The sequence below is a fragment of the Erinaceus europaeus genome, chromosome 15 (assembly GCF_950295315.1).
Source record: "Erinaceus europaeus chromosome 15, mEriEur2.1, whole genome shotgun sequence".
Classification (NCBI taxonomy): Eukaryota; Metazoa; Chordata; class Mammalia; order Eulipotyphla; family Erinaceidae; genus Erinaceus; species Erinaceus europaeus.
The window spans coordinates 78,194,199-78,215,889 of record NC_080176.1 but is presented as its reverse complement, the minus strand read 5'-3'; the positions used below and the strand labels follow the sequence as shown (position 1 = coordinate 78,215,889).

Below are 21,691 nucleotides of genomic sequence, written 5' to 3'. Positions count from 1 at the left end.
GAGAGGAGAGAAGGAGAAAGACAGAGACACCTGCAGCACTGCTTCACTGCTCTTAAAACTTTTTTTTTTTTTTCCTCCAGGGTTATTGCTGGGCTCAGTGCCTGCACCATGAATCCACCACTCCTGGAGGCCATTTTCCCCCCTTTTGTTGCCCTTGTTGTTGTAGCCTCGTTGTGGTTATTATTATTGCCCTTGTTGATGCTATTCGTTGTTGGATAGGACAGAGAGAAATGGAGAGAGGAGGGGAAGACAGAGGGGGAGAGAAAGACACCTGCAGACCTGCTTCACTGCCTGTGAAGCGACTCCCCTGCAGGTGGGGAGCCGGGGGCTCAAACCGGGATCCTTACTCCGGTCCTTGCGCTTTGCACCACATGCGCTTAACCCACTGCGCCACCGCTCGACCCCCTGCTCTTAAAACTTATCCCCTTCAGGCGTCCTTGTGCATAACAACACGTGCTCTACCAGGTGTACCACCGTCTGCTCCCCCCACCACTCCACCTCTGCATTCATAATTAAAAAAAAAAGATTTAACTTTAGCTCACAGTATCACAATATTTGATATGTGGAATTTCACACCTATGTGTATCACTGGCTCTGTGCCAGACTACAGGGAAGAGCAGACAGGTTCTGTTCTTTGTGTCCTCCCAGCAACACAAAGGTATCTTTACTATTTTATTTTCATCATTTTTAAAATTAGAATTTTTTTTTTTTAAAACCCAAGCATTGCTCAGCTCTAGTGTATGGTGGTGAGCAGGATTGAACCTAGGACTTTGGAGCCATAGACAAGAGTCTTTTTTGCATAACCATTATGCTATCTCCCCTGCCATTATATTTTAAATCCTTCTTTATTATTTATTTATTTATTTTTATCCCCTTATTGCTACCAGGGTGATCTCTGGGGCTCCGTGCTGGCATGATGAAGCCAGTGATTCCAGTGGCCATTCCCCCCCCCCTTCCCTTCATTTTTGGATAGAGACGGAAAGAAACTGAGAGGAGGGTGAGAGAGAAGGGAGTGACACCCACAACCCGCAGCCCTGCTTCACCCCACTGTAGGAGGGGACCAGGGGCTTGAACCTGGGTCTTTGCACATGGTCTTTGCACCACTGCCCAGACCCTGGAAGGTGTGTCTTAGACCCTGTTTGCTCGAGGAAAGGGTTTGTTTGTATGGGAAGGCCCCTGTAGTGTTCTGGTGGCCGGGCTCATGGTCGCTCTCTGCTTTGTAGGTGGTCACCATGGGCCTCTTCCGCACCATCGCCTTGTTTTACCTGGGCAGTTTTGACAGCATCATCCGCCGCTGCATGATGCAGAAGGCCAAGTCCCAGACCTCGGACAAAACTGCTTAACTCTGGCCCCCGCTGGCGGAAGGACGGTTTCTAAATCACCCTAACAGCTTGCTGCTCGAGGGGACCTGGTTCTCGGCCTGCAGACGCTGGCGTGCTGCTTTTGAGGTGGACCGGCACCCTCCAGAAACCTGGCTGTGAGCAAGGGGCTAGAAATCCAAGTTCGAGTCCAGATGCTGCTCTTAACTCTATGCAAATATGGACTGGGAGCATGGTCCATCCTTGGGACTTGGGGGTGGGGATGGGGTGGGCAGGCAGTGATGACTTGGGGAGCCAACAGTGGGTAGCAGTCCAGGCCAGAGGTCCAGAGTCTTTGTTTAATTCCTCCTCCTCCTCCTCCTTTCCTTGCTCATAGAGATCAAGTTCAGAAATGTTCTTTGTGACTCTTTAGAGATCCTAGGACTTTTATTTTTTTTAAATCTCACTGGAAAGACAGTTTCTGGGTTTCTAGGGCCTGTTTGATGTTTGTTTGTTTAAACTGGTGTGTTTTATTCCTGGTGAGTTTTTCACAATGTCAGTGAGCCTGAAGGCATGGGAACATCCCTGGCTTGCTCTGTGTTGCCAGGCACTATGGCTTCTCTCTCTCTCTCTCTCATATCTCATAAAAGGAGTGTGGCGGTTGAGAGAGAGAGAGAGAGAGAGAGAGAGAGAGAGAGAGAGATATGCAGTGGCAGGGAGGGAAAAAAAAAAAAGAGTGCTATCTTGTCTTTAGACCGGAATCCAGGGGCACTTTGAGTTTTCCACTGGGGGAGGTGGGTGGGGAGGAGACAGCCTGCTCAAAATGTTTCCTGAGGAGAAATAAAAGAAGCTTAAACGTTTACGATTTCTTCGATAGCCATGCCAGCCAGAAATCTTACCTGTTTCATGCCAGCATCTTCTCCTCTCGTCCTTTTTGTCCATTCTAGCTTTTGCTTATCTCACTGTCATATTTTTCTAAGAAATGAGAAGACCAGTTGAATTCTTTCTGACCTTCTTCCCCCACCCCACCCCCGTCACCCCCAGTGAATTCCCCGACTTCATTAAAACAAGTGGGAAACAACAGTGTGGCGTTCTTCGACTCACAGCATCTATGTAGCTCTTAAGGAAGGCGGAGGAGGATGGATCGCTTTCGTCCATTATTTGACTCCTTGCGAAAAATGGAGGTGGGCAAGAGAGTTGGTTTTGAAATGCAGCACTCGCCTTGTCCTTCCTGTGCCCCTCCCTTGCCTGGCCGCTTTACAGTGACCTGAGAACATTCCGTGTCCTTGCTATAGCCTCAGCAGCTCTCTTGATCCTCAGGTTGCAGGCCAAGCTGTTCCCTGCGTGGATTTCCACAGTAAGTGCCTACAGTGAGCCTTAGCCTATGTCACCTCTCTCCCTTCTCGTCAGACCCACTTCTCCGACCTTGGACCTTCTCTTTCACTCTTTAACACTGTGTTTCCTCCTCATTCTCCTCGGATAGAGGATAAATAGCACTTAGGTCAGAACTTTTTTTTTTTAAAGCACTGTTTTTCAATAAGAAACTCCCCCGCCCCGAACACACACACTAAGATAAGAAAAACCCTACAAGAGGAAACGCCTACAAGTTAGAGCCAACTTTTTTTTTTTTTTAACTCTTGAATTTTTGAACCTCTGATGATGCAAATTGTAGTGTCTTTTTAATCAAGACCCAAGAGAAGCATTTTCTAAACAGGATACAAAGACAAGAAAGGATTATTTCATAGCTGCATATGCTTGGGAGAGCTGCTTTACAGCTTCTGGGATGTGCGGATGCCATCATGGTTTGTGAATTGTTGACTCTTGGTCATTGTTCTCAGACTATGGGAGCCAGGTGATGGAGGAGCTGAAGTTGTGTTTTCTTGAGTCAGAGAAGACGGTGCATTCATATTTGGGCATTTCTCAATTTCATTCCTATAAATATCTGTTGAAGGTTGGCATCTCCTCTTCCTGGTCTTTGGGAAAATGGCACCCAAGATGGCACCTCCTTTCGTCACATGACAACATGACCCATAGTTAGTAGGGTATGCAGTTGTCAGAATACTCTCACCGTTCTAATTTGTTACATTCAAACAATGTGCAAAGCGAATGTGAGTGTCCCATTGCTGTGGGAGGATACTCTTCCCAACCCAACTGGAGCCCAGGCATCAGAGCTGGTCTGCAGGAATAGGCTTCTTCATCAGACAGTAAAGGTCTTCAGTCCCTTGCTCGGAAACTTTCCATAACAGCTTTCTCTTTTCCGTTCCTCTATCCTTTTCATTCCTTCTCTCCTGTTCCTTCCTTCCTTTCTTTCGTTCTTTCACCTTCCTCCCTTTTTTTCTCTTTCACACCACGATTCCTTTGGTGGCAAAACTTGACTTGAAGTGACGTCGATTTGTTATACGTTTAATTCAGACGATTTTTTTCTGAATGCTTGGATAGTTATAGCTGAAAAACTACCAACCAATGGGTTTGATGTTGAGGACTACCCTAGACTGGAAGCATTTTGTATTCAGTCTATGAATTGTGAAAGACATCTGGTCTCAAGGGTTTTGTTTGGGAAAAGGTTTGTAGACTTTTAAGTAAGTCACCCATGATCTGACGCCATCCAGAAGAAGTAAGTAGGGGCTGGGAGATAACTCACTAGATGGATCGCCTGCCTCACCTTTTTTGAGACCCTGGTACCGCATAGGAACACCATCTATAGCTTTGGAGGAACTCTGAGGATAAAGCAGTGCTGCCTTGGTGTGTCTTACCTCTCTCACCTCCCCATCTCTCTCTAAATTAAAAAAAAGGGGCGGGGGAGGCAAAGGAATCTCTTGTGCTTGAGGCCGTATGTGCTTTTGCTCCACATAAACATTTTAAAAGATGAAAATGTTACAGGGAAAATTCAGTTTTTATCTTTTGGGGCTCAATTCCTACACACACACACACACACACACACACACACACATATATTTTACACTGAATTGTTTTTCTGCTCAGTACAACAAAAATCCCTGAGTCAAGTCATTAGGGAAACTATTGGATTTCATTTCAAAGGATCTCATTGATTTAGCATTTTGTACTGTTGTAGCCAGAAGAGGGTACGTGTGACCCGTGACAGGCATTTATCTTACTATAATTCTGTTGGAATGTCTCTCTGGACATGACTGACAACTGTGTGTTATGAGACTTGTGTGTCTGAAATGCCTGCTCCTGCTAGGTGTGGTTACAGGGTTTTGTTGTAATGTAATCTGAGCATGTTTATTTAAAAATGTTTACTGTCATTTAGTCATAAGTGTTCTAAAACATGTTCAAGGACCCTTCATAATTTTCAAAAGAAAGTTCTAACAAACTATCATCCTCCTCCTCCTCCTCTTCTTTTTTTTTCAAAAGCAGGAGGAAGGGAACTTTTCCCTATTTTTAAATTTCATTTTCAAACTTGAGAAGAAATTTGCAGTGCTGTTCATGATGGCATATGTTGAGTTACTAATCTTATTCTGTTAAACCATAATTGTCAGTTCTTCAAAGTGAAACTTTGAGAGACAGTTTCTAATATTTTAGATGCCAACAAAATGTTTTGGTAATAGTTGCTTCAATTCAGAGAATCATATCTTTCCTTTTAGAACAAGGCTGTGCCCTAATATATTTTTTTTAATTGTATATCTTCAGTGGATTTAATTTTCATTCCATCATGCTCTGATTTGAACCTGTCTTATTTGAGGCCACTTGTAAACAGTCACACAATTTGACAGGAGATGCTCGTGTTTGACTCATTTTTCCTGGATGCAACTCAGTTTGGAAAGGGACTTATTTCCCATAACCTTCACACTATGGGCTTAAATCTTGCTGCTCACATCTCATTCAGTGCAGAAGACAGAGTTGATATTTTGAAAAGGAGACAATAGCTATTATATTTCATTGGTGTGGCAACTCTAATGACATTTTTTTAATCGAAAAGAGTTCACGTGGCTATTTTGATATCTACTAGAGCTTGTGTTTGCTACTTTAGATGCTCTTGTGGCAAGATTGTAAACTAATTTTCATATCTTGTATTTCTGAAAACAAAAAAAATAAATGAGGAAGAAGCTTTACAGATTTGGAGACTTTTTTTTCAGATTTTGTGTGTATATATATATAATTTTTTCACAGACTCTTAATCCAAGCTTAAACGTTTCCCATAACATTATGCTAGTCTTGCTTCCCAAGCACTAAGCAAACTGAATTTTCATCGTCTTTTTAGTAAGCCGTGTTTGCAGAGTAAGGACTTGGGGTTCTGAGCGTTTGGGACAAATATTCTGTGTGTAGCTTTGATGTGAGCTATTTCAGTAAAAGGTAAGAAATGTGGACTTTAGGGAGCTGGACGGTGGCACACTCAGTTAAACACATATATCACCATGTGTAAGGACCTGGGTTCAATCCCCTACTCCCCACCTGTATGAGGACGCTTCCCAGTGGGTGAAGCGGGGCTGCAGGGGTCTGTCTTTCTCCCTTTCTGTCTTCCCATCTCCTCTCTGTTCTGTCAAATAAAAAAAAAATAATCTTTTTAAGAAAGGGAAAAATGGCTGCTATGAATTTTGGAGTTCTGCACTGATCCCCTGGTGGCAATAAATAAATAAGAAATGTAGAATTTAGTGGTATTTTGGCTTATGTTTCATATCCAAATAAACACTTTTTTCATACCTCAAGTCTTCATATTCAGACAAAGAAATATCTCCTTAAACTCTACCAGGGGGAGGAAAAAAAAAACTGATGTGTAAAACTAAATTCACCTGAAATTTTCTCAGCCATTAAAGAGAGATTGATTGCTTGCTTTGCAAACTTGAATTAAAAAAAAACACAAAACTTTGAGCAGTCTATGTATAAGAATGGCACCTGGTGGGGTGTCCTTCACTGTCACTTGCTCAACAGTGAGGTTGGCACCTAGGTACCAAGATACACAGTAAAAGATTGGCCCCTCTGTCCTTTCTCCCTCTGGCTTCCTTCCTCCCTCACCTCCCTCCTATGTCCTTCTAAAGGTCTTTCAAGTTGAGTCTTTGCAGAAAGACAAACTTCTCTGGGAGGCTAAGTAACTGTCCTCAGGTAATGGCTACTAAGCAGTGGGGCCAGGATTCCAGGTCCTCTTTTAAAAAAAAAAAATTATTCCCTTTTGTTCCCCTATTCTCTCGTTTTATTGTTGTAGTTATTATTATTGTTGTTATTGATGTCATTGTTGTTGGATAGGACAGAGAGAAATGTAGAGAAGGGGAAGACGGGGAGAGAAAGAGAGACACTTACAGACCTGCTTCACTGCTTGTGAAGCGACTCCCCTGCAGGTGGGGAACTGGGATCCTTAGGCTGGTCCTTGCACTTTGCGCCACCTGCGCTTAACCTGCTGCAGTACTGCCCGACTCCCTCCAGGTCCTCATTTCTGACCTTTGAGCTCCCCACCTCTGCACTAAACCTTTCTTTTCTTTCCCCTTTCCTTTTTTTTTTTTTTTTTTTTTTGCCTCCAGGGTTATCGCTGGGGCTTGGAGCTGGCACTAAGAATCCACTGCTCCTAGAGGCCATTTTTCCCATTTTTGTTGCCCTTGTTATTGTTGTTATTGCTGTTGTCATTGGATAGGACATAGAGCAATCAAGGGAGGAGGGGAAGACGGGGAGAGAAAGACAGACACCTGCAGACCTTCACCACCCATGAAGCAACCCCCCTTTAGGTGGGGAGCTGGGAGGCTTGAACTGGGATCCTTAGGCCAGTCCTTGTGCTTCTTGCCATATGCGCTTAACCCACAGTGCTACCGCCCGGCCCCCAAACTTTTTTTACACAGCTCCTGGTGGATCCAAGTACACCCAGGGCAGTTGCAGGAACTCCCACAGGGGAGGAAGTGCTCTAGGTGCTGCTGGAAGAACGAGTGTGAATTTTGCCAGGAGCTGAGTGACTCTCAGGAAGGCATCGGATACAAAGACCTTGGCTTCTCCAGAAACCATACCAAGCTCTTGGAGCCTTCTGAAGCGACAATGGAAGGAAAGATGGGGCACCTGGTGATGATGTGGGTCACTGCCAGGCAGAGGGGTTGAGACTGTAGGCTTTGAATAACTTTGAGGAGAATTGTGGGCTCACCAGATTTAGCTCTGGAAAGAAGAACATGGTTCCCCTTGAAATCCAGGAGGTGCTGCACCCTGCCCAGGCCATGGAGTGAGTCTGAAAGATAGGCTATTGGGTGCATAGCATGGGTTCAGTTGTGTCCCCTCAAGAAAAAGTTGACATTTCAGCTCAAGTTGTAGGTGAATCATATTTCTAGAATAAGAAATAATTGAGTGAAGATGAATTTTTAGTAGGATATTGGGGCTAGGTTGCCAATATCCAATATGGTAGCTTACAGATAAACTAATCCAATATGGCAGGTGTCCTTCAGGGAAGAGGAGACAGACAACACAGGGAAGACAGCATGTAAAAAGGTTCTCTTTTGGAGTCTCCAGAGGAATGGTCTGACACCTTGACTTTGGACCCAGAGCTGTGGGAGAACAACTTTCTGCTTCAGTTGCCCAGTTTGTGGGCATTAGTTAACAGCAGCCTGGAAAACAGACATGTGGGTGGGGTAGATAGCATAATGCTTATGCAAACAGACTCTTAATGCCTGAGGCCCCCAAAGTCCCAGGTTCAATCCCCTGTACCACCATAAGCCAGAGCTGAGCAGTGTTCTGGTAAAAAAAAAACAAAAACCAAACACGTTAGCCTTGATTTTTTCTTTCATTTTTTTTAATGTACCTGGGAATGAACCAAGACCGTGTGTGTGTGTGTGTGTGTGTGTGTGTGTGTGTGTGTGTGTGTGTGTGTGTGAGTGATACTGCTGGGTAGTGTCCTTAGTGCACTAATATTTTTTCTAAGTACTGAAGGGCCAGATTACTGTGCACATAGTTGAGCACACTTTACCAAGTGAAAGGATGTAGGTTCGTGCCCCCACTCCCTACCTGCAGGAGAAGCTTCACATGGTGAAGCAGTGCTGAAGTTATCTTCTTTTCTCCCCCTGTCCTACTACCCCTTCCTTCTCAATTTCTCTCTTCCATAAAAACTAAACTAGAAAGGAATAAATGGCCACCAGGAGTGGTACATTCATTTTGTAGGCACTGATCTCCAGAGGTAACCCTGATGGCAATTAAAAAAAAATTTTTTTTATGTACTGAGAGATGGGCAGAGCCTACAGAAGAGAGAGCAAGAGACACCGAAGCCCTGTTCCACCATCCATGTCATAATGTGTCTATGAGGAACTGGGGATTGAACCCAGGCCCTCTCAGGTGTGTGGTCTACTTGATGAGCTAGCCCCTAGGCCCTAGTTTTGATTTTTCTTTTTTTTTTCCTTTTTAATATTTATTTATTTATTCCCTTTTATTGCCCTTGTTGTTTTATTGTAGTTATTGTTGATGTCATCATTGTTGGATAGGACAGAGAGAAATGGAGAGAGGAGGAGAAGACAGAGAGGGGGAGAGAAAGATAGACACCTGCAGACCTGCTTCACTGCCTGTGAAGTGACTCCCTGGCAGGTGGGGATCCGGGGGCTCGAACCGGGATCCTTACGCTGGTCCTTGGGCTTCGTGCCAGGAGCGCTTAACCTGCTGTGCTACCAGCCGACTCCCAGTTTTGATTTTTCTAAAGGTGTTTGTTCCTGAGCTGTCAGTGTCTGGGAGATACAGTGTTCTATGCTAAACAGTAAGTAAATCTGACCATTTCACAGAGGGTTGTGAATTCACTGCCTGTCCGCCCTCAATGCTGTGCTTGTTTGGTTCTGTTACTGTGCTTTCAATCCAACCAGAACATGAGGTAACTGACAACATCAGGATAAGTCTCTACTCTGAGTTTATCTTACTTTAGTGCCAGCATTGGCCAGTCACTTATCTGAAAGAAAAGTTGTCAGTATTGAATTTCCCTTTAGGAACCTGAGGTAAACAGTATTTGCTTAGAAACTGGCCCCATAGCCTGATCTAGTTCTAGCTTTGTGCTCAGTTTCAAAAGGTTGTAGCTTAATTTTCTAAATTAGGATTACGACTTTATTTTTTATTTATTTAAAAGATTTTTTATTTATGAGAAAGATAGGAGAGAGAACCAGATATCACTCTGGCACATGTGCTGCCTCGGATGGAACTCAGGACCTCATGCCTGAGAGTCCAAAGCCTTATCACTGCGCCACCTCCTGGAACACAACTTTTTTTTTTTTTTTTTTTAGGTATAGCACTCACCATAAACTAGGTGGGTTTCTTTTCTTTCTTTCTTTCTTTCTTTCTTTTTTTTTTTTTTTTGCCTCCAGGGTTATCGCTGGGACTCAGTGCCTCCACCATGAATCCACTGCTCCTGGAGGCTATTTTTTTCCCCCTTTGTTGCCCTTGTTGTGTATCGTTATTGTTATTATTATTGCTGTCATTGTTGGATAGGACAGAGAGAAATGGAGAGAGGAGGGGAAGACAGAGAGGGGGAGAGAAAGATAGACACCTGCAGAACTGCTTCACCGCTTGTGAAGTGACTCCCCTGCAGGTGGGGGGCTCGGGCCTTGAACCGAGATTCTTACTCCGGTCCTTGTGCTTTGCGGTATGTGTGCTTAACCCGCTGCGCTACTGCCAACCCCCCTTTCCTCTCTATTTCTGTCTCTAAAATAAAATTAAGCAGAGGTACTTATGCTAATCGTATCTTCACAAAGCTGGAATGGGATAATGCAGAAGCTGTTATAGGGCATTGGAGATTCGTGTTTCGCATTGCTTCTCTAGAGTCTGTAAGTTGTCTTTAAATCAAGCAGCTCGGGCCAGGTGCTGGTGCACCTGGTTGAGCTGACGAGAACCCAGGTTTGAGCCCAGTCCCCACCTGCAGGGGGAAAGTTTTGCAAGTGGTGAAGCAGTGCTGCAGGTGTCTCTCTTCCTCTCGATTTCTGACTGTCTCTATCCAATAAATAAAGAAAATACAGTAGTCCGGGAGGTGGCGCAGTGATACAGCTTTGGACTCTCAAGCATGAGGTCCTGAGTTCAATCCCTGGCCACACATGTGCCAGAGTTATGTCTGGTTCTTTCTCTCTCCTACCTTTCTCATTATTAAATAACTGAAATCTTAAGAAAATACAAATTTAGGGAGTCAGCAGTAGCGCAGCGGGTTAAGCGCAAAGCACAAGGACCAGCATAAGGATGCCGGTTCGAGCCCCTGGCTCCCCACCTGCAGGGGAGTCACTTCACAGGCTGTGAAGCAGGTCTGCAGGTGTCTCTATTTCTCTCTCCCTCCCTGTCTTCCCCTCCTCTCTCCATTTCTCTCTGTCCTATCCAACAACAATGACATCAGTAATAACTACAACAATAAAACAACAAGAACAAAAAAAGGGGATAAATAAATATATTAGAAAAAAATACAAATTTAAAAAATAAAGATGTTCACTTTTCTTTTATGCAGGTTACATGAACTGAGCTTCCCCTTCAGCTGTTTGTTTTATTAATTTATTTCCACTTTTTACATTTTTTTTTTTAATATTTATTTATTGGATAGAGACAGCCAAAAATCAAGAGGGTAGGGGGTGATAGAGAGGGAGAGAGAGAGAGAGAGAGGGAGAGACACCTGCAGCACTGCTTCACCACTCACAAAACTTTCCCCCTGCAGGTGGGGACCGGGGGCTTGAACCTGGGTCCTTGAGCATTATAATACATGCGCTCAACCAGGTGTGCCACCACCCGGCCCTTATTTCCTCTTCTTTACCTACATGATTTTGGGACATGTTTTTGATTTGCTAACTTTTTTTTTTTAATATTCTAGTTGTCTTTTCTCCCAATTGATAGTGTCTTTCTACACTTCTTTTAGATAAATGTTTAACAGTTGGGAAGACTCAATAAGGAGGTCTGCATTAAACATTAATACTCTCAGGTTAGAATACTGCTCTTTTTGAATTTCGCTGATTTTGGTGATGGCTGAACAGAAGGGTTTCTCTGGCTGTTCTTCATGCTGCTGCTCAACTTCAACCACTAGAGGGCGAAAACTGGCCAGGAGAAGCTTTTTGTTGGACAACTTGGAGAATAAAAAACAGCAGACCTTTGATCAGCCTGGATACAGGCTCCTCCACTCCCTATATCTTGGTCTTTTCTCTTCCTGGTGCCACCCTGCTGCCAGAATCCAGACAAACAGCGCCGGCCAGGGGGCCGCCCATTGAAAAGTAGAGGTTGGAAACCGGCTTGGAAAGTGAATGACCCGGAGTGCAGGCATTTGGAAAGTTCCTAGAAGGTTTCATCACAAAGCTAAGACACAGGGACTAAAGAGATAACTTACTGGGTAGGACACATTCCTTGTCATACAGGGGGTGTAGCCGACTGTGATACCATGTGTGAGAAGCTATGAGAGTGGGGGAATCTCTTCCGCTGTGGAGCTGTGAAATCATGCATGTGTAAAGCACTGACTCTACAAAAAAACTGAAAACAAACAAACATAAAATCTAGGTTTCCTGACTCAAGTCAGCGCTTTCTGTCTCCACTAACCGGGACACAGACTTCCCAGGGCCATCTAACAAGTGTGGGATGTGAAGGAAGGAGGCATTTTGCTTTTTCTAGTTTCAAGCCAATCGACAAGAGTCCCAGGCAATAGAGAACCTTAGTCAAGGTGGAGAATGCACACCTGCTTCCGAAGAGGTCACATAAGAAATAAGGTGAGGAGGCTGGGCGATGGAGACTCGATGGCTCACACTTCAGTGTGAAAGGACCTCGATTCCAGCCCATTTCTCACTCGGAAGGGCGAAGCTTCACAAGCAAGAAAGCAGGTCTTCAAGTGCCTCTCTCCTTCCTTCTCCCCCCCCCCTTTTTTTTTTTTGGCCTTCAGGGTTATTGCTGGGGCTTGATGCCTGCACTATGAATCCACTGCTCCTGAAGTCCCTTTTTCAATTTTCTTGGATAGGACAGAGAGAAATTGAGGGGAGGGGAAGATAGAGAGGGAGAAAGACACCTGCAGAACTACTTCACTATTTGTCAAGTGACTCCCCTGCAGGTGGGGAGCCGAGGACTCAAACCAGGATCCTTGTACTTTATGTGTGCTTAACCCAGTGCACTACCACCTGGCCTCCTTGTCTCTCTCCTCTATCTCCCTCCCTCAATTTATCTCTGTCCTATCGAATAAAGAAAAAAACAAAAGGAAAAATTGGCCATCCGGAGTGGTGGATTCATTGTGTAGGCACCAAGCCTCAGTGGTAATCATGGCGGGGAGAAAAAGGAGAGACAAGAAATAAGGTGCACCCAGTTAAGTGCACATAGTACTAGCACATGGACCCACACAAGGGTCAGGAGTAAAGCCCTCTGCTTCTCCCCTGTAGCAGGCATGCTTCACAAGCAGCAAAGCAGGTCTTCAGGTGTCTCGCATTCTCTCCCCCTCCTGTCTCAATTCCTCCCTGTCCTACCCTAAAAAATGGAGAAGATGGCTGCCAGGAGCAGTAGATTTATAGCGCTGGCACCAAGCCCCAGGGGTAACCCTGGAGGCAAAAAAAGAAAAAAAAGAAGGTGGTCCACCCGAGAAGTGGCTCATGTCTGGAGTGCTAGACCTGTGAGTGTGCGGTCCTGAGTTTGATCCCCAGGCATCGCATATGCCAGAGAGATGCTCTGGTGCTCTCACTGATAAATCAATGTCCCTAAACCAACAAAGGGATCTGTGTGTGAAGTGAGACTGGATGGGGCCCATAGAGGGGACAAGAAGGAAGCTGTCGGTTCTCTCGACGGGTCTCCCTCCAGCCTTTCCCTCTGCAGAAGTAGTCTTCTCCACTTCTGTCCTCTCGTTTCCTCACTCCCATGCCGGGTCTCAGCGGCACTCAGGCTTTCAATTCCTCTTCAGTCACTTTGGGGGTTAAGACAATGTTCTGAGTTGACCCCTGAGCCAGATTGTTGGGGACGTTCATGCAAGTTCCAAAGATCCCTATGCTATTATAGTCTGAGCCAGCCCATCTCCAGGGTCAAAGGAACACCCCTCACAGCCATGGAGAGTGAGTGTGTGTGTGTGTGTGTGTGTGTGTGTGTGTGTGTAGGGGGGTAAGGCAAGCACGTCTTGCCTAGAAAACAAATTGGCACTTGGCATTCCTTTCTGTGTGCCAGAGCTTGACTAGTTTGGTGTACTGAATGAAGAAAGGGAAACAGCATTCAGGTGTGCTCCTTTGCTTAGGAGGAAAGACTTTGGTTTAGAGGCTAGGAACGCGGGAAGCCAGGGCACAAATGTAACCGTGCACATAGCAGACCTCACCCACCACTTCTCTGTCACCTCAAGAATTCAGTGTCCCCACAGACTTGCACTTGAGCCTTATTAAGTAACCTATGCTTTTTGCAGACTCCCCCCACTTTCTTTCTTGGTGCTTTATTTGTCCAAGACTCTTAGATTAAAAAAAAGAAAGAATTAAAAACACAACTTTTTGGCCTTGTGTTTATTTTTTTCCTCCTGTGGGCTATTCATATTGATGAAGACAAAATATGTCCTGTGTGCACATATGTATGTATATGTGTTTGTGTGCACTCAGCTGTAACTTGACCCATCCAGGATGACTGTCAGATGACCTTGGAGGCTTCTGAACTCTGCCTACCATGGGGTTAGAAGAGGCCTAATATTTGCCAAGTCTGTGGCTAACACTAATCTGGTGCAAAAATAGTTGGGGTGCAGATGGCAAATATTACCTGACCCTTTTTTTTTTGTTATTGCTTGTTTTTGTTTTCCAGAGCACTACTCGACTGAACCTGGAACTCCAGAGCCTCAGACATTAACCATTATGCTATCTCCTCCACCCTGCTTTACCATTTAAGTTTTTGCAAATCTATCCCCCAACCCCTTTAACTGGCCTCAGTCAAGGCAGGAGTCTCCTGAATGTGTCTTCTGAGGGGACACCTAGGAAGCAACTTGGATGTGAATGTGATGATAATGCCTCACTGATCAGTGTGTGGGGTCTCCTCTGCACCTGAGGGGGGTGAGGGCAGCCCCTAGCTCCCACTGCTTGATCTCACTGTCCTGGGTCTTGTCTCTAACTCTGGTAATACAATCTCTGTGTATTACCTGAGCCTGTGAAGCTAGCTAGGAATAACCTCCTTCCCCCTCTCGAGAATCAGAATGATCTGGGGAGTTCAGACAGGTGTGCACCAACACACACACACACACACACACACACACACACACACACACACACGGGCTAGAAGAATGAAGGTTATTAGCAAGGGTCAAGGCACGCACCTGCGTGCACACACACACTTGGCTGGAAAGAATGGAGGGGCCGGCAGGATCAAAGCAAATGCGCGCGCACACACTTGGTGTGCTGGGTGGCTGGTTGATAGGGTCAGAGCGCAGGCGCGCGGACACACATGCACACACACGCACTTTCTTGGTTAGGCTCACAAGGCCAAGGCACACACAGGCTCTTGGTTGTCCTGAAGCTTGGACAGGATGGAAACACGCGCGCGTTCGTGTGACCACACACACTTGTCTGGAAAGAATCAAAACACAACACACACACACACACACACACACACACACACACACACACACACACACACACACACACACACACACACACACACACACACACACACACTCTCTGAAGGATCCATGGTTCCAAAGGGTCAGAGCTGCACCTACACACAGAGAAAGGGTGCAGGCGCGCACACGAGCACACTCGCGGCTAGAAAGGACCCAGCAGTGCGCGCGCACACAGGATCGGAGCGATCGCCGGCCGCCTCGCTCGGTCTCTCTCGCTAGTTGGCTCGATCTCTGGGTCAGAGAAGCTCGCCGCGATCGCAAAGCCACCCAGGCCCCAGTTTCCTCGGCGCCACCTCCCCCGGCCCGAGCGCGTCCCCGCCGCCGCCGCAGGCCCCAAGGAGCCCGCGCGCACCCACCGCACCGCCTGCCCGGGAGGTCCCGCCGCCGGGCCGCGCCCCCCACCGCTCGCCCCCGGGCAGGCCCGCAGCGCGCGGGGCCCCGAGCCGGCCACCCCTCCGCGCGCCCGGGCCGCGGCGCCTTTAACCGGCCGGCGGGGGTGGAGGGCGGCCCCGGGGAGGGCGCTGGCTCTGCTTTTTTTTTTTTGAATGAACCGAGTGACGTACGGACAGGAAACCAGCCGCCGCGGGAGGAGAATGAAGTCAGAGGCCGCCCCCAGGCCCCGGGCCGCGCCGCCCCCTTCCTCCCCGCCCCCGCGCTCCCGCCGGCCCGCCCGCCCCGGGTCCCCGCGCCGCCGCCGCCTGCCGTGTGCCCGGCCGGTCCCCTCCCCGCCGCGCGGCCGTCATAGCCCGGGAGGCGCCGCCGCCGGGGGGAGGAGACAGGGTGCGCGGCCCGGAGGCGGGGTGCGCCGGTGGGGTGCAGCGGAAGAGGGGATCCAGAGGGGGGGAGAACTTCGGAGCAGTCATCCTTTTTAGGAAAAGAGGGAAAAAAGAGAGCCCTCCCCCAACCCTCCTCCCCCATCCCCTCCCCCTCCCCCGGCGCTCGCTCGCTGGCTCGCTCGCTCGGCGGCGGCGCACCACACACAGCGCTCGGCTCCGGCCCCGAGCGGCGCGTCCTGCCTGCCTGCAGCCCGGGCAGCCTCGCGGGGGAGCCGGCCGCCGCCGCCGGAGTCGGGGCCCAGGAGGGTCCCCGCGGCCCGCGCCCCCGGCTGGCGCTCCACGTGTGCGCCCCCGCGAGTGCTCAGCGCGCGTGTAAAGTGCCCGCGGGGCGAGGAGCCCGGGACTTGTGCACAGACGGGCTGCCGCACGTTGGGATCCATCTGCCGCCGCCTTTTTTTTTTTTTGTAATTCTTTTCTCGTGCTCTTGGGACCTAAGAATTGACGTTTCTGGGGGAGCCCAGAGTCTGGCCAGCAGCGTGGAAACCCTCGTCGTTCTCACCGCCCACCCCGCCGATTCATTTTGATGTGTTTGGAAGTTTCAGACCAGCGACCAGTCGGAGAGTTCTGAAGATTGGGTGGATTTCTTTCTTTCTTCTTTTTTTTTAATCTCCCCTTTCTTCTCATGTATTTGTTTTCTTTGCACACACAGAAAAGAAACTTGACAGAAGAGCAGGCTGGCCCTGAGAGATACAAGTAAGTTCATTGCACAGGAAATCGGTTTCATGAAACTTTCTATGGGATCCCTGGCCTGCTTCACTCGCAGCGCATTCAAATAAGTTGGGCTTCCAGGCGGCTCGGTGGCTCCTGCGCGCCGGGCACGGGCCGTGGTCCGCCCGCCCTGGCTTCACCTGGCGTGCGCGGGAGGACGCGACCAGACTGGACTGACAGCGCTCGCGCGCGCGCGGCTGTGTGTATGTCTAACCTTTTAGCAGCACGGGAGGAAGCAGACTGATAATCACAATAACTCGTCATCACCGTCATCATGTGCCTCATGAAATAAAGATCAGAAAGGGCAATAAAATCCAAAAAGATTACCTGCATCACCTGCACAAAGAGAGCCTCCGGGATCTAGCGTTCCGCGTGACTGGAGACACCCCCTCATCCAAGAATGTCAAGCACAGCCAATAAAATAGCTGGATTATAACTCTCCTTCGTTCTTGGAGGGGTAGTGGTGGTGGTGGTGGTGGTGGTGGTGGTGCTGGTGCTGGTGGAGGTGGAGGAAGGGGGGACGTTCCCTCGGAGCTGGGGCGCACTTGGTCCTGGGCTACTCGTCCTCCGGTGCAGGATGGCGCACGCGGGCAGAACAGGGTATGATAACCGGGAGATCGTCATGAAGTACATCCACTATAAGCTGGCGCAGAGAGGCTACGAGTGGGACGCGGGGGACCCGGGGGACGCGGGCGCCACCCCCGCGCCGGGCATCTTCTCCTCCCCGCCGGGCCGCGCGCCCCAGGCCTCCAGGACCTCGCCGCCCCCGGCCGCCCCCACCAACCCCACCCCGGTGGGGCCGACGCTCAGCCCGGTGCCCCCGGTGGTGCACCTGACCCTGCGCCAGGCAGGCGACGACTTCTCCCGCCGCTACCGCCGCGACTTCGCCGAGATGTCCAGCCAGCTGCACCTGACGCCCTTCACCGCCAGGGGGCGCTTCGCCACGGTGGTGGAGGAGCTCTTCAGGGATGGGGTGAACTGGGGGCGGATTGTGGCCTTCTTTGAGTTCGGCGGGGTCATGTGCGTGGAGAGCGTCAACCGGGAGATGTCGCCCCTGGTGGACAACATCGCCTTGTGGATGACGGAGTACCTGAACCGCCACCTGCACACCTGGATCCAGGACAACGGAGGCTGGGTAGGTGCCCTCTGGCCCAGTGGCACGCTGGCGACTGAGATGCTTGGCCGGGGTTGGGGAAGGGTCTCTGGTTCAAGGCTGGGCTGGTGAAGTAACACCAGGTGTGGCGCTTCTCTCCCTTTTTCCGCGTTGGCAAGCGCTCTTGCACCACCCTACCTTGGGACCCATCAAGCCTGTCCCAGCGGTGTTGTTCTTGCTGGGGGAAAAAGGTTGAAGTTGAGGCTGAGAGTTGCTGTTGTGGCCCAGTTGGTTGGCTCTTGGAAGAGCTTCTCAGATTTGGGACTCCCGGGATGCCTAGGCATCTGTGTCTCCTGGCCTGCTTCTGGCTGGTGTGTTGAAACTGTGATGGCAAAGCTACCACTCTGTATCCTGAACCAGCTCTCCCTGGGCCGCATGTCAAAGTAGAAAGCCGACCAGTTAGAAGAACAGGTCCCAGAGGAGAAAGACCAAGGTATCCCTTTTCTCACTCATTTAGGATTATCTACCCAAGGTAGCCCCCCCCCCCCCCCCCCCCGGGAAATTAGCAGCGTTTGGAAAGAGGTCAGTGGACCTTCCAAGAGACAGTCTGTTCTCCATGCTGCCACTGCTTTAGTGACGGTGACTTGGAGTGACCTGGAGATGGTTCAGCTGTGGTGGCCTTCCAGTATGTCATCCGTGACAGAATTTGCACAGGCTACAATTACTTCACGTTCTGTTTCTATAACTGGTGGCTAATTCGTAAGTCTGTTGGGATTTTAGTATCTGGTGCTGTCAACCCCCCTAGAATCCACACCGTTATGTGGCTTCCTCCCTGCTGCAAACAGTTGAACCTCAAGTGTCTCTGTGAGGCACGGAAGAATTGATCCTTAGCTGTGGATTTTCTTGTGGCCTTGCTGTGTATAGTTGTTAGGAACACCTGTGAAGTGGTTTTTACTGGTGCTGTGCTAGGTAGAGCTTCCAACAGGTCACCAAAAAGTCCTCTTTGGAGTGTGACTTTTTTTTTTTTTTTGAAGTGAGGGGAAGACTGATACTAAAATTGGAGAACTGCAAGTGAAATAGGCACCTTTTCCTAATGGGTCATTAATTTATGGAAAAGGAGAAGAGGAACATGTTTTGTTGGAATTGGTTTTAGACTTTTTGTTTTATTCTGAGGAATCATCTTTGAAAAATGATCCAATTTCTTTTTTTCATAGTCTAGGGAGAATTACTAGTGGTATTATTTTATAGGATCTTAACAGGGACAAAAGCCTAGAGAAGTGACTTGCTAGTGGATTAGATGTCAAGGGTAGCACATATTTGACTAGAATTTACACTTACATGGTGGGGTCAAAAAGAGAGAGGACAAAAAAAATTATTAATAGGTCAAGGACCAGGCAGTGGCACACCTGGTTAAGTACTCACATTACAGTGCACAAGGACCCAGGTTCAAGCCCCTGGTCCCCACCTGCGGCGGGAAAGCTTCAGGAGTGGTGAAACAGGGCTGCAGGTGTCTCTGTGTCTCTCCCTCTGTATTTCCCTCTCCCCTCTCAGTTTATCTCAGTCTGTAGCCAATAATACATAAATCATCACAAAAATTTTATTAAAAAAGAGAGTTTTCAATAGGTCAGCATGAACATCTGATTCCACTTGGCCGAAGTTGGCAAAATCAAAGCCGCTGCTTGGTGTTTAACAGTGACAGCTTCATGGGAAGTCAGGCAGTAGCCAGCGGGTTAAGTGCACATGGAGCAAAGCGCAAGGACTGGCATAAGGATCTGGGTTCGAGCTCCCGGCTCCCTACCTGCAGGGGAGTGAGTGACTTCACAAGCGGTGAGGCAGGTCTGCAGGTGTCTATCTTTCTCTCCCCCTCTCTGTCTTCCCCTCCTCTCTCCATTTCTCTCTGTCCTATCCAGCAACAACAACATCAGTAACAACAACAATAATAACCACAACAGTAAAACAACAAGGGCAACAAAAGGGAATAAATAAATATATATTAAAAAAAAAAAGAAAGAAAAAAGTGACAACTTCAGAGCAATGAACTAAAATAGCCCTTTTAAATTTTTCAAAGTAAAATTCTCTTTATGATTTTTTTTGGTCAACCCTCCCCCCCATTATCCAATCTTTAGTAACTAAAGGGTGAAAAGAAGTTTTTCCCCTTCACTGTTGGCATAAGTCTATGATTGTATTCTTATCTACCATAAACAAGGCAGGATGGATCTCCAGACTCCAAAAGGATCATGAAAAGAAGCAAACTAAAACTGACTCCACGGTCTCACTAGTTCTGTGTGTGTATTTCGTGTGTGTGTGTGTGTGTGTGTGTGTGTGTGTATGTGTGTGAAAGATTTTAAAACTTTCTGCAGAAAGAAACCGTAGGTGTTGGATGCCATGCACCAAGTAGTTTCATCAAAGATGGGAATGTGAGGCAGAGGTGTCTGAGAGGCACTGAGATAGGACCTTGAGCTCTACAAGATGCTGTATATTAACATACATACAGTTGAGGTTTCTTTGTAAAGGAAGGCTCATTTTTCCCCCCTCCTTTGAAAATAGAGTCTTCATAGCAGTGTCTATCTTTGTGGTCAAGCAGGTATCTGAGGCTGATAAATGTAGAGTCTACATTTTATGATGCCAAACCACAATGGCATACTGAAAAGCATGACAACACTTCTCTTTTTGGACAAAACCACTTATAGTCGAAGATAAATCATATAGAAACTGAACTGGCTGGAAGTAAAGCACACAGTTGTCTTCAGTACAATGCTGCTGGGTGACCACATAGGAACACAGAGCAACTTGGCGGAGCACGTGGGTGTCAGAACACGGAATTCTGAAGTCGACACTTTGGGATGAAAGTGCGTAGCACTGGGAGTCAGGCGGTAGCGCAGCCGGTTAATCGCACGTGGCGCAAAGCGCAAGGACCGGTGTAAGGATCCCGCGGTTCAAGCCCAGGCTCCCCATCTGCAGGGGAGTCGCTTCACAAGCAGTGAAGCAGGTCTGCATGTGTCTATCTTTCTCTCCCCCTCTCAGTCTTCCCCTCCTCTCTCCATTTCTCTCTGTCCTATCCAACAATGATGACATCAACAACAATAATAACTACAACAATAAAAAAAACAAGTGCAACAAAAGGGAAAATAAATAAATAAAAGTGGGTAGCACTTAAGAGTGATGAATGGCTGGGCTGTCTCGAGGAAGGTGCAGTGCTCATCTGCGAGTTCTTTGCGGGCATCTGGCTCTGGCACACAGGCAGGCGTTCCAGGTGTGCGCCAGCAGAAGCTGCACCTCTAGTAGCGAGTAGCAGCTTGGCTGGAGTCCTGTCACTAGTCATGGGGAGGTTCCGGAAGTAGGTGAGCCTGTTTCCTTAGCGCATTCCGTGGGGACCCGCAGCCTTTACAGAATTCAGCAGATCTGCTCACATGCTGAGGCTACATCAGCAAAGACTTTCGACTCCAAACCAGTTTTTTTTTTTTTTTTTCTTGGCAGCTACAAAATTAGAACCTTTCTGAGGCTAAGGCAGGCTGTTTGCATTCTCTGTTCTCTGACTTGGAGAAAGCAGGGCGTCTGAGAGATGGTTCTGGGAGCCTTCACGTTAGAAAAAAAAATAGAAGGAGTTTGGTGCTGAGTGGAATGTGGCTTTCTTAGTGGGAGTAAGGCATTGTGTGGCTTCCAGAAAGAGGCAGGACCCAGGGATGGGAGAGAGAGGAAGAGAGAAAGCAAGAGAGCACACAATGGTTCTAGAAGTATCTTTGACTCTGCAGCTCAGTCAGTGCAGGTGTGTGGGTATCACCTGGGAGCTTCTCAGAGATGCAGACCCTCAGGTATCACCCCAGAACTACTGAGCCAGGAGCTGAGGACTGCAATAACTGTAGATGTTTGTGTGCACCTTGAAGTTAAGGACATTGTTGCCATCACCCACACTGCTCCCTGGGGGAACATCTTTTAAAAAAAAAAAAAGAAAGAAAAAGAATGGACAAGCCTGCTAGATGCTCCAGTGTCTCTTTCTAGATACCTCACAGGTTCATAGCATTAACTGGAATGCTGCGTTGTTCTCAGACAGCCACTAAAGAGATCTGACTCTTCGGGAGGAAAGGGACTGGAGTGATAGGTGGGGGAATAAGTGCTTACAAGCTCTGTGTCTTCTGAAGAATGATTTCCACAGTGGCTCCGTAGTTTGTATCACCAATCCCATTATAACGCTTTGCTACTCCCATCAGAGGTGGGGAGTTTAACTCATTCAGTGGCGCCTTAGATTCCTTTTTCCTCTTCCTTTTCCTTTAATAGAGTTTTTGCTTTAAGG

The 21,691-nt window shown here is 48.0% G+C and overlaps 2 protein-coding genes across 4 annotated transcripts in view; both read left to right on the top strand.

Annotated features, from left to right (window-relative positions):
• Positions 1 to 4,292, top strand: part of KDSR (3-ketodihydrosphingosine reductase) — a 44,980-nt gene extending 40,688 nt beyond the window's left edge. For both annotated transcript variants that reach the window (XM_060174008.1, XM_060174007.1), the window contains one exon: positions 1,224 to 4,292. In XM_060174008.1, the coding sequence (XP_060029991.1) occupies positions 1,224 to 1,343 (120 nt within the window). In that variant the 3' untranslated portion in view covers positions 1,344 to 4,292. The remainder of the gene's footprint in view (positions 1 to 1,223) is intronic.
• An 11,133-nt stretch (positions 4,293 to 15,425) lies between these two features.
• The window catches only part of BCL2 (BCL2 apoptosis regulator), a 225,324-nt gene continuing 219,058 nt past the window's right edge, over positions 15,426 to 21,691 (top strand). The window contains exon 1 of one of the 2 annotated variants that reach the window (XM_060174009.1): positions 15,426 to 17,442. In XM_060174009.1, the coding sequence (XP_060029992.1) occupies positions 16,885 to 17,442 (558 nt within the window). In that variant the 5' untranslated portion in view covers positions 15,426 to 16,884. The remainder of the gene's footprint in view (positions 17,443 to 21,691) is intronic. The other variant, XM_007523960.3, reaches the window with a different exon arrangement.